Source organism: Ischnura elegans, chromosome X, assembly GCF_921293095.1.
Source record: "Ischnura elegans chromosome X, ioIscEleg1.1, whole genome shotgun sequence".
NCBI classification, from domain to species: Eukaryota; Metazoa; Arthropoda; class Insecta; order Odonata; family Coenagrionidae; genus Ischnura; species Ischnura elegans.
The window spans coordinates 23,447,090-23,460,607 of record NC_060259.1 but is presented as its reverse complement, the minus strand read 5'-3'; the positions used below and the strand labels follow the sequence as shown (position 1 = coordinate 23,460,607).

Genomic DNA, 13,518 nt, shown 5'->3' with positions numbered 1-13,518 from the left:
TCTCGGTAAAATTGTGAAAGAGAATATTTTTCAACCAATTGGAAAGAAGCCTTTGTGGAAAGCCCCGTACGAGCTACTTCGTGAAAACGTTTGCGCGGATATCGAAGGGAAGCGATCCTCAACTGTCCAAAAACCCCTTCATAGACTGAGGCAATAAAGCAATAAGCGGCATTTCTACAAAGGGACAGTTATGAACTGAATACAGAACTTCTATATACTGCATACATTTAGCATGCCATACCATCCGGAGCTGCTGCACACTACGCGCGGGGCAAAATATCGATTTTTATTTTGCTTGATGCTAACGGTCGTAGCTGATTTTTTTGGACGAACACTTTAAAACGTTTGATGTAATTCAACGTAAATATCCCGAGGTAACTCGGTCATCCCTTTTTATAATCATGCATGATCACAAAATTTCGACGAAAAACACAGTCTTCCAATTTGTATCATATCAACGGTAAATATCGAATGAAAGCGAAGAAATTAAGCTATATAATGTAGAATAAATGTGGCACTAGATAAATTATATCTTATCCACAATTCACCTGCTAAAAGATTGACTTTTCAACGTCCGTCGAGCACGGTATTCCCCGTTGACTACAGCAAGCTCCGAACTGTGCCGCACGTTCGAAAAATCGATCTTAATTTCGGCGTCGCAGGTGGTCGCAATTCTCCTTCTGGTATCATACTCTATATCGGTTGTGTTGTATATGTCTTTTAAAATCTCGAGGTAACTCGGTGAACTTATTTTTATAATCCAACACTCGTTCACTGCAAAAAAATGCAGCGAAAAAGTGAGCTCCTCTGCTAATTATTCCCTGGGGTCGCTCCTCTTGCAGATGTTTAATGTAATGAATGGGACTTGGGGAAAACCCAGAGCGCCCTATTATAAAAGGCATGCACTAGAGGGGGTAGTCCTTTGCACGAATTATGAGATGTTTCCTGTCTCTGTTTCCGTGGATAGACCGAAAGACCCTAGGCGAAACTCGCTTCAAAGTTTCCAAAAAATTTCCTAGCCCTCAAAATTTGCTTGCTTTCATGTACCAATGTATTGAAATAAAAACATCGCTGTTATAACGGATGAGTTTTCTCTGTTCAGGATTTTATCGAAGGAGTGCATACATTATGGTACGAATGGACAAAAGTCTCCTTTTCCGCCCGAGATGATTCCCTCCGAGCGCAAGGAGTTGGCAAGGCAAGGCGAGAAGCTCCGCTCAGTGGCGCCTAAATATTTTTTAAGAACTTGTAACCCCCTTCAAAATTAAGATAATTAAATGATTTTTTCACTAAAAATAATAACATCGTAGTTGTCTTCACATTTAACACACATTATATCACCTACGACGTAAGAAACGTCTTTTAGTGGCCGACTACTTTTTACCTCACACAAATCCAAATTTTCTTATCCTAAAGGGTGTTACATCGGTATGACTACTTTTTTCCTCAATTAATGTAAAATTGGTGAAAACCGTCAAAGTTATATTAGTGTGAAGAGCTTCGTGTAGAGGATTCAATTCAATATAATTAACAGTTTGACGACAATTGCGAGAAGAAAATTAAGTAAAAAAATACACGCATGTAACGTAAATTTATGGAATTTTTTTTATAGCCTTTGATATTATTATTATAGTATTCTACCGATTAAGGTAGGTTTCCATGGAGTACTAAAGAGGTGATCTGGGAGCCTCCCTTTCCTTCCAGCACTGCCTTCTTTAATTCACTGTAAGGCCTACTCTCTTTCAATCTATCTAAAAATCCTATTCTTTTCCTTCCCCTCCCTCGTTTCCCCAACATTCTACCCTCCAACACCATTTTCAACATCCCCTCACCGCTAAGCACTAACTCCATCCAAACCTTCTGTCTTCTGCGTATCTCATCTAAAAGCTTTCTCTCCTCGCCAACCATATCCAGAACTTCGTCGTTCCTTTTCCTCTTCGTCCATTTCACCCTCTCCATTCTTCTCCATACCCACATCTCGAACGCCTCCAATCTTCTCTCGTCTTCTTTCCTCAGAGTCCACGTTTCCGCACCGTAGAGAGCTACACTCCAAACCAAACTCTTCACTAATCTTTTCTTTAAACTCTTACACAACGATCCTCTCAGAAGCTCCTTCCTGCTCATGAACGCCTCCTTCGCTAATGCTATTCTCTTCCTGATGTCCTTACTACTGTATCCGTTTTCCTCTAACGTACTGCCTAAATAGTTGAATTGCTCAACCTGCTCAAGTTTTTCACCACCCACCTTTATCTTGAGTCTCACATTCCTCGCTCGTGATGCTTTACAAAAACGCATTACCTTAGTTTTCTTGTGATTAATCCTCATCCCATCCCAGCCTTTGATATAATTTTATGTAAAAAATATTGACGCCAATGAATGCAGCGTCTTATTCTACATTGGAATACAGTGTTGAACAGTTCATAGCGCAATATTAATTTTTATATTACTATTGACAACACCGCGCTCCCGGCCTTGTGGTGAATAGACTACATGGGAAACGAATGTCCATAAAACCACATTTTCAACTGAATGTGGAACGCTCTGTCAATTCAATTTTTGCTTTCGAGGTAAACGGTAATAATACATCTACATCTAAATAATACACTGCTTCCCACCCCTACGGTGTATGTCAGTGGTGATCAATCACCAGCATGCAACATGATCCGAAAAACTGGCAGCGAATTCCAAATATATTTCCAAAGAGGGAGAAATAGCTGGATTCTCTCACTTTGCCGTCATGATTTGCTAGTATTCTTTTGACAAACCCCGATTCACGATTAGCTTCACATCTTACTTTCCGAATATGTTTATTCCACGGTAGATCATTATTGAGTCTAACATCCACATATTATACGGACTCTACAATTTCTTATTGGGTACTCTGAATGAAAAAGCTACGTTTTGAGGACTTATATTTTCTAGAAATTAATTACTACCATTTTTTTAGATTTAACACTAACTTCCAGGAATCGCACCATACTTGGATAGTATCATGGTCGTTAGCTAGTTCATACTTATCTTTGCTGCATCGAATTTCTACTAAAAACTACAGCGGCTACAGATTGTTTAAACATGTTCGTAAATTTACTACGTCTTATGCGATCTAATGGTACTCCGATGCCATTATATGAAACTTGATTGCTTTTCGCGACGTATTGTTATATTTAAATTCTATAGACTCAGAGCTATTCTCTATCTTGATTTCCAATTTGACACAATTGACAAATTGTGTCAAATTGGAAATGACATTGACACAATGAATAATTTTATGATGCGCGCAGGTACTTACTGCACTGATGTGTCTACATTTTTGACTTTCTCATACTACTAAAAAGCAGAATTTCCAATTAAATTTTCTTTAGAGTGATGTATCATTCATCGTTTTAGCATTCACACAAGTCGACATATGAAGAATTTGCAAGAGAATAGCGTCACATCATTTTGATGCCAACATGGAAGAGACAGCGCCCGCGCACTGGTCGAATATCGGAAGAAGCCAGTCAAAATTACACAATTGCTGTATTTGAGATGAAAACTTGAGTCTTCGCAAGTAAAGTCATATATGATTACACGTTACGAAAATGTTCCTACTATGACTTGGATTTCATCCTTCACTGAGATACAGAGGCTCACAGGTGAGCGTATTTCCGTAAAAATGCCCCTCTTTAGATCTCTCTGAAAATCTTCCAAATTAAGTAGATACGTCCAAAGTATCTTCTTCATCTTCCAAAATTATTGGTGGATTTGTACGGAATAAAAAGCTATATGACCTGTTAGCAACGTGCGTTTTCTTTAAATTTCAGTAAACATAAAGAATAACTTCGATAAACTCTAAAAATGCAGTTACAAAATGGCAGATACTGTTTTTCAGCAAAATTAAATATTAACTAAGAGTTTCAGATGGGGTTTCCAAAATTACGCTAATGAACTTAGATCAGAATTTAGATTTGAAGATTTCTCAAGTTGTATACGCAATGAGCTTTGAAATAATTTTGCGACACCGGAAATTAAATTGATTTTTTGATCAAGCGGTAGGGTTCGTCTCCGCGCGCCCGGAGCTGGATTAAACGCGACGCGGTAAGGTTATTGAAAGCGGATGGATTTTAAAGCTCAAAGTTTACCGGTATTAATCTGACCTTAATGCGCTCGATCCCAAATTCGTCTATGGTGAAGAAAACGGAGGGTTTTCCGCCGAGGTAAGTGCACGCCAAGAAGTAAATTTAGTTTTCTTTGGATGCGATCGGGGGCATGCTTTTATTACATACGCACAAGCCACGAAAAAGTGAGTTCTTTTCCTGATAATTATCCACAATATCTTCCCAGAGAGACACTGACTGACCTTTAATGCCCTCTTTAATCTCCCTAACACCCAGGATTCAACTTCGAAAACGGTCGTTTTATGACTCCACGGAGGGGAGCCTTTGACAGTCTCCATTGGATATTTCCAGGGAAACTTCTCCTAGCCTTTTTAAAATGTGCATCATACTCTCAGTTATACTCTGACTGTGATGGAAGGAAGTTGTGTTTTCTTGTGTGCCCAGAATTTTCGAAAGTGGTTTGAAGTAGCCAGCGGCGACTTCAAGCGCTTGCTCCGTCACTAACCGGTTATCGTCAGCGGTAATATTTTATGGTTATACATCCAACCATTAAATCAGGCATGCTATGCGTTTTCTTTTTGCAACATTTGCTCCGTCACGCCTGTTTTCAACCTTATTTATTCACGTGCTGTAAAAGACATTCATTATGCGCCTTTGTCGTTCAAAATAAAATGCATTCATACTTGATTACACCTGTAGGTATTCATAAATGATATTGAAATGTGGTTGGCAAACGAGCGCGTGTCTGAATGAGGATAGGATGAGTACTACACGCTGACAGTGGAATTACTCCGTGCCACATTCTGTTGACGGTTTGCACGGTACCTCATAGGTAAAGATCAACCTCCATATAAAATACTATCAACATTTAATAGAGGTCAAGATATCCTCAAACTCAAATATAATGAAGAATATCCGTGTGAAGGCCGTTTTACATAATGCAAGTAATTGCGCAGGTTAGAACTACATTTGTGTCTCATACGGCGTGGAATATCGCGATTGCACGAATGAAATTAGAACATGTGATATTTTGCCATCTCACGTCCACGCGTTCTCCCATGCGGTCTAGGAATTCACCGCTTTATACAACGCAATTCTCACTGCGCCTCCGTATACGCCCTTGATAGAAGGAAGCCACCAATGCAACATCTAGACATATTTTTCCCCTTTCATTTTATTAACAGCACCATACAAAGTGAATCATCATCATAGATTCATTTGAATTACATTTGAAAGACATACGAAAATTTTCAGGGTTCTCCGTTAAGTGTTGGGCAAGGAACGCTTTTATAATCATTTCAATAACAAACACAATGCTAAACAGATAGAAAAGGACATTTCTGTGTGTTTCTCCTCACAATTTTCTCAGTGATTGGTTGGTCATGACGACAGTATGACTCGGTGGAAAAATCGCGAATGCATGATGGAGCATCTTGTCTTTCATTTTTGTCTCCTCCGTGCTCGTGAGTGATAATTTATTTTTGCATATACTTCTTAACTAAAAAAATCACTGTCCTGAAGTTGCGTCGTTTCCCTCACTCAAATCACGTTACACCGCTAATCAGATCTGGCAATTAAGCGAATCACTCAGGGCTACGTCAGCTACGTCTCCAATGTTGCTTTTACCGAAATAGCGAAGCATATAGTGCCTAAAATCCTTTCAATATGTCCTTACTGTCGATTGATGAATGCTCTACACAAAGGAATGCATTTTTATAGGATTTTAAAAATATCCACCTCACGGTATTGAGTGCGTTGAGATCCCTTTTCCCCAACATTTTGCCTTATGGTGTTTGTAATAACGAAGAGTAGCATTGAGCTTGTATGTATTTTTAAGATGAAATCATCGTACACATAAATGTCGGTTAAAACCCCAAATTATACGAGGGTTGCCCAGAAAATCTGCTGCAGGCAATCCCATCGTGTCGGAACACTCTGGATTGTTCGGGAGTTCATTACACGGCCGAGTCAGCGAGTTGTGTGACGAGTAGAATCATCGAGCATTGTCGGCCTTTTCTTGGTTAGTGAGTAGGGCAGAGTGTAGGGTTGATATGGGGATTGTAAATCATGGGATCAAGGGTTCCGTTTAAACAGATCGGATGCTACCATTGTGGACGCTGCAGTCACAGATGAAGATGTAGTCTGACGCGGCCTCTAGGGTGTTTGTCAGGGGGTGATCAGTAGGCCGGCCGTTATTTTTCAGAATTGCGAAAAGTTATGTTTTCCTGGTCTCAAAATTATCCAAATGGTGTTTATATTCACGTGTTAAAATTTGGTTACTTTAAAATAACGGCAACCCGTGCCCCAAGGGCCCTAAGTACTAAGGACCCTCAATTGAGTTTTTTGGGGCCGAAAAAGCGCTATTTCTATGTAAAATGTAAAAGTAAAGATCTTTGGGGCCGATTTTCTGTTTGTTTTAACCTATCTCTAAGCGTTTAGGATATATCATCCGTTGTAATGCAATCCCCCCCCCTAGGGCGCCTCCCCGCACCGCGGAACCGCTGAGGTATGTCCCGCACCACTTACTGGAGACTTCCCCTCAACCCCCTCCCCTTCCTCGGCAAAGGCTTTGCTCCTGATGTCAAGATCTAGCCTCTGAAGAAATGTGCTTACCTTAGAAAGAATTTAATTGCCATAACAATACTTCCAATCCAAGAGATCAATTTATTTTCATTCTGTCCATGAATTTCGGTACATTAACCAAAATAAAATATATTTTTCATTGACATCCCATATTTGGCAATTAAAGTGCCTTTCCGCACGTAAGGGTTGCATTGCGATGAAAAGTCACACTTATTGTTAGTAATAAATTTAGAAAACTCTCTTCCTTCAACGTGACTGCCTAAAAATCTTGAATTAGTTTCACTCCTCTCGCTGCACAATCGTTTCCCACTTAATGACCCCGAATAATTTGCGAATCGTTCTTGTGTGTTCATCACATTCTCGCATGTTCACATCAAAGAATGCAATACATATTTACAATAGGTACATTAAATAGCTTTCTCGAATTAGTGGTGACCAAATTTGGTATTGATAGCTTAGTCATGTCTTTACGTTTATAGAATGCCTTCTTCGGTGGATCATATTTTCCTACACAAGACCACATACGGCGTATCACGTTTTTTTCACACCTAGCAATGGATCCGTCAAAGAATGACAGGCATACCAACTCCTCACTCATGTACCACAAGTGGTTTGAAAACCTCTTTTGTGCTGCTTTCGCTATGTCCAGGTTAACACTTTCCTAATTAACAAGTCTTTGTAGGAACTGCGGGTCACTGATGGGAGCTAATGCAACAAAAGGAGCGGAGAACCACATCTTTTCATTTCTTCTTGAATATATTGAAATCTATTCAACCAATAACTGCATTTCGTTCTCCTCTTTATTTGCGTAAGAACTTTATTTCTTCAGCCCATGCACATTTCATCATCATTAGTCAACAATCCTAAGATTGGTTTGACGCAGCTCTCCATTTCTCTCTCCTATCCGCTAATCTCTTCATAGCTACATATTTATTCTCTTTTACATCCTTTTCAACCTGTCCGAAATAACTGATTCGGGGCCGTCCCTTGCCCTTTTTCCCTTCCACTTGTCATTCAACGATTGTCTTCATCATACCATCGTGCCTCAAAATGTGGCCAACTAAGTTGTCCCTTCTTCTGCTTAATGTTTTTAGGAGGCTTCTCTTTTCTCCTACTCTCCTTAGCACTTCATGGTTACTCACACGGTCAATCCATTTTATCTTCATCATTCTTCGGTAGCACCACATTTCGAATGCTTCCACTCTTGACTTCTCTGCTGCTGTCAACGTCCAAGCCTCGCTTCCATAGAGAAACATACTCCATATGTAGCATCTGATGAATTGTTTCCTTACTTCTATGCTGGTATTTTCAGCTGTAAGAAGATTCTTCTTTTTGTAGAAAGCCCTCTTCGCCTGCGCTATTCTACTGTGTATTTCTTTCTTGCTCCGTCCATCGCTGGTAATTCGGCTTCCCAGGTAAGAGAACTCGTTCACCTCTTCAAGCTTATGCTTTCCTAGGTTGATGTTTGTTTTAGCCTCCTCTCTTTTACTGCAAACTAATATCTTAGTCTTCTTTTTGTTGATTTTCAGCTGATATCTGGCCATTGTCCTTTCCATTTGTCAACGTCTTCTGCAAATCCTTCTCTGTCTCGGCTATGACTGCTATGTCGTCAGCAAATCACAGCATACTAATTTTTTCTCCGTGGATATTGACACCCGAAGCTTTCTGCTTGATTTCGTTGATGGCTTTCTCTATGTAAACATTAAAAATTAAGGGGAAAGCGCACAACCTTGTCTCACCGCTTTTCTTATTCTCGCTTCTGCACCGTTTGGTCCACATTTGATCACAGCTACTTGGCTTTTATACAAACTATGAATAATTCTACGATCATTGTAGAGTACGCCGATTTCTTTCAAAATTCTAAGCATTGAATTCCATTCCACGTTATCAAAAGCCTTCTCTAAATCGACAAATGCTATGAAGGTTGGTTTGTTTTTCTCCATTCTCTTCTCTATGATCATCCTAAGAGCCAAAATTGCTTGCCTTGTGCCCCTGCTTTTCCTAAATCCGAATTGGTCCTCATCCAGGAATTCTTCTGCTCTTCGTTCAATTCTCCTGTAAAGGATTCTTGTCAGAATCTTCGACGCATGTGTCGTCAGGCTTATGGTCGTAAATTCTTCGCACTTCTCAGCTCTCTTCTTCTTGGGTATGGGAATGATGATGTTCTCCTCGAAGTCACGAGGTATATCTCCTGTTGAGTACATATCGCAGATAGTTTTATACAGTTGAGTTAAGACCTTTTCTCCTGCATTTTTTATTAGCTCTGCTGGAATGTCATCTATTCCTGGGGCCTTATTCTTTCGCAGGTGTCTTACTGCAGCGTCAAATTCCGATCTTAAGATGCTTGCTCCAATGTCATCCTTTTCAACTTCATATAAACATAAAAAACTCGAGGATGGCTCAAGATTCCGAAAGATGACGTGCCATCTAGCAGGGCAGTTGTTCAATGTTGCGGTGACACTCAATTTGTGCAATCATATAGTGACTCAATATGTAAATGTCATATTCCAGTGGAAGTCTAGTGCTATCATGTCCCCTGTCCCCCCTATAAATGTTATTTTCAATATTATAGACTTAAATTCTATGCTATCAAATGCATTGTCCAAAGGTGATACCAAAATTTATATCAGAGGTGCTGAACGATTTTGACCTTTAAGGCTCCCTCTCTAGGATTTTGCCTCGCGTCAAGTACACAAAACTGACACATGCATGGTAAAGGTTCTGTCCTCAAAGCCTCGTCCACCAATCACCCCTTTCCATCTTACACCATTCTTCGCATTCAGGGGCCTCAAAATTAGGTCAGAGACATGAATGAGGGAAAGGATGAAGGTGTCACCTAGCTGCCGTGTCAATGTCTGTTGAGTCATGAATTCACATAGGCAATTTGTCAAATAGCAGTCTTCTAAGGGCTTTATATGAACTCTGTTTCCCCTCCTGCTGCCTCAATTCCATGATGTTCAAGGGATTTCCAAGCCTTACTTAGACTTCACTTGCATAAAGAGTAATTTGGCAATTTAGTCTAATGATTTCCAATGTTTCAAATCTACGTCACTTTCTAAGTTGTGTAATTGCAAAGTTAGCTCAAATTTAGAAAAAAATTGAAGATGGATATGACTTGCAGAAAAGTTGATTATATGAAAATGAACTTAAATTTTATGTCAGTTGTTCTTGAGAAATTTTGCTGCAAAGAAGTTTCCCTATATCGATGCATGTAAATTTCATGGGGACTTACTTATATTAAAAGCTCATAGTTGTGAAATTTAGTTTTTAACAGATTCATTATATTGTGCTTCTACTGTTTTTTTGTAATATTTGGTTTAATTCTTTGCCTTAGTTAAGTTATTTAAATACTTATTTTAGCATTGATTGTGATGTGATTACAACCCTATAATTCTATTGAGGTTGTTTCTAATTTTCATTTTGTAGTTAAGCACAACTGGGAAAAAATGGCTGGTGAAGTGAAGAAGCACATCATGTCACTCAATTTTGGTTATCGTAGTGATCTCGTGTTGAAAAAAATTAAATATTATAATGCCTATGCTACATTCCTGGATAAACATAAATTAAAGGTGAGCTAAATGTGATGTAATTATGTCCTCAAGTCTGGGAATTCCAGACGTTTTTGAAAGTCTTAAAATTCCTGAAACTTTATTGTTAGAAGTCCTCTTTCCTCAGTTTAACACAGCCTTGAAATGTGCAATGGGAATGCATTGCTGAAATGTTGTGTATGAAGGCCCATTTTATTCATAGCATGTCATTGTGCTGGTTAGCACTGAAAAAAATTGGTTGAAATTGCAAGGATGTGAGCTTGGAATTATAGCAGGTGCTATTTTGCCATCTCTCATCCATGTTTTCTCATAAGTGTTTTAGCAATTCACTGGTTTACACTGCTCAATTCTGATGGCACCTTTGTACGTATGTCAGATTGCACAATGACCTGCCTCATGTAAAACGGCCGTAACCCTTTCAGTGGCAGCCTGAAGAATGTCAGGGCTTTTTTTGGTGAATAGGGTAGTTTCCTTCATCAAAGAAAATGAAAGGTATTGATTGTGATTTGTTACCCACCATTAGTGTATTCATAATATACAAATTATTTGGTTTTAGAAATCCCAGTTTAGACGAATGGCAATGGTCAATTTTAACTGCATTTGAAAAAGGCCAGATTGGTGCTCATGCGATGCGACTTCCCGTTATGTCTCAGGGACCTAGTTTCTATACGAGCAGATAGGAGTTTTACATCGGCTGAGATTGCCAATGGATGCATGAGGCACAGAGCTCAGGGAAACATGTCTTAATAATCACCTATTAAAACTGCCTATGGTCGGAAAGTTTCCTTCGTTTGATAAGTTATTAATAATCCTTATTTAAGCCAAGTGCTACCTGCTAGCTGGATACTCTGCTACCTGCTAGCAGCCTGCATCGCAGCGGCACACATATACTGGCCCCAAGGTCACCTCACACAGCGGAAGCGGGAACCAGAATGATGTCACACGGGCTTTTCCCTGCATTCATACTTAGCTGTCGTGTTTTCATGCTCTTGAAAATTTTCACTTTTCATTTGATCACGAAAAATAGATATCTCATTTAAAAATCTAAAAGTGTGAAGTGCTTACTCCAGGAGTAATAATATTTCAATTTAGGCAATAAAAAAATATAGGAAATCACCCTATTTGTAGGTTTGTGCTTAAAAATTTACATGAAACCTAATATGCATTTTAAGAAACAATTTTTTTTATTTTTCCCAAAACTTATGGGTATGTTAAAGCATGATAGATAATGAAAATAGTTACCAAAGCTACATGAAACACAAAAAATGAAAGGCGTGAGTATAAAAAAACTTGGCCGATGGATCGGCCTGCTGGCACTATAGGCCTCGGGTACGATACGAGCGGCGGGCGGCGAGCGGCAAGCGGCGAGCGGCAACCTGAGCGGCACGTGAGCGGCTCGTGAGCGGCAGTAGTGGCTACAATACGAGCGGCAATTTTCTAACCGCTCTACAGTGGGCGGAAATCGAAAAAAGCCGGGCAAAATTACAATATGACTTATTATAGTTATAAACTTGAAACTTCGCAGGCATACTCAAAAATGATTGAAATTTATGGATCTGTACTATATTTGACAAAGATTCCTCCCTTTACTGAGATAGAGATGCTCAAACGTGAGAAAATTTCCATAAAATCGCCCGTCTTCAATTTTCTCTGAAAATCTTCTAAAGTAAGTAGATTGTGAAATTATCGGTGGATTCTCTCGGAATAAAAAAACCACATAATCTGTTGGCATGGTATTTTTTCTTTAATTTTCCGTAATCTAAAAAATCCTGTGATAGTTGTTGTTTCATGTTATACCCTCCGATGTAAAAGGCCTTGTGAGCTGTTTTCGGGGCGATGGAAATAAATAAATAAATGGAAATAAGAATATTATGGATTAATTCTTGCCGTGCAGTTACAAAATGGCGGATACTGTTTTTCGACAAAGTTTTATATTTAGGTAGAGTTTAAAATGGGTTTACGGCAAAGTCACGCGGAGTAATTTATATGAGAGTATTCTTTGAAGATTTCTTGAGGTGATTTGCAGTTATCTGTGAAATAAGTTTGCGACGCCGGAAATTACATTGATTTTTCGATCGCGCGGCAAGGTTCGTCTCTGCACGTCGGGAGTTGGATTAGCCGCGACGCGGTAAGGTTATTGAAACTGTATGGGTTTTAATGCTCAGCATTCACCGTTTTTATGTTTTGCTTCAATATACCGATTCTCAAATGGTCTATGGTGAATACAGTGGAGGTTTTTCAGCCGAGGTAAGTGCACGTATCATTGAAGTTCATTTCGTTTTCTTTGGATACGATCGAAGACCATGCTTCTATTGAAAGTGTTCAAACCTCGAAAAAGTGAGTTGTTTTCCTGGGACTTTGACAAAAATACCTACCAGAAAGACACCAGCTGAGACTCATACCTTCTTTACTCTCCGATCCCTGACCCCCAGGATTCTACTGCGAAAACGGTCGTTTTATGACACCGCGGAGTGGACCCTTTGAACGTCTTAACTGGGTATTTCCACGAGAACTTCTAGCTTCTTTAAAATGCGTATCATACCCTCAGTTCTACTTTGACTTATAGATTACTCATATCTGTTACACATTTACCACACGTTCTTCCCCGTGTACTCAATAGGATATTGGATAACCAGAGGTTCTACAAGTTTATTATTTATTTTTGAATTTTACATAGGTTCCTTCCGCCATTTATTTATTCGTTCATTTCTAACTTCCCCGTAAACAGCACTCATCATAAAGGGCAAAGGTACAAATAGAAAAGTCCAGGGGATGTAGGGGGATTGACTATGTCATGGTAAGACAGAGGTATAGGAATGGTGTGAAAAACTCCCGCAGCTTCCCTGCCGCGGATTCAGACCACAACCTAGCGCTCATGAAATGCAACATAAGATTCAAAAGACTAATTAAAGTTTGGAAGGCGAGGATTTGGAATGTAGAAGCACTGAAGGGGACTATGAGGAAGGAATATCAGGAACTAGTGGGCAATAGTACCCGGAAGATTAGAAGTACACAGACTGTAGAGGAAGGGTGGAATAATATTAAAACGGGAATAGCCAAAGCGGCGGAGAAGTCAATTGGCTACATAGACAGCAAAAGGATAAAGAAGCCTTGGGTTACGGACGCAGTGGTAAAAGAGATGGAGGAGAGAAGGAAGTGGAAGAATGTGGACACAGAGTAGGGCAAAAGAATGTATATGGAACTAAATAATCGATTACGACGTGAAACTAAGAGGGCAAGGGAGGCTTGGTGGAAAAGACAGTGTGAGAAAATGGAAAAGTTTCAGAAGG

At 39.5% G+C, this 13,518-nt stretch overlaps 1 protein-coding gene across 1 annotated transcript in view; it reads left to right on the top strand.

Annotated features, from left to right (window-relative positions):
- The window catches only part of LOC124171103 (thioredoxin reductase SEP1-like), a 63,694-nt gene that overhangs the window by 25,131 nt on the left and 25,045 nt on the right, over positions 1 to 13,518 (top strand). Inside the window, exon 3 of the mRNA XM_046550245.1 lies at positions 10,082 to 10,249. Coding sequence (XP_046406201.1) covers positions 10,082 to 10,249 — 168 coding nt within the window. The remainder of the gene's footprint in view (positions 1 to 10,081; positions 10,250 to 13,518) is intronic.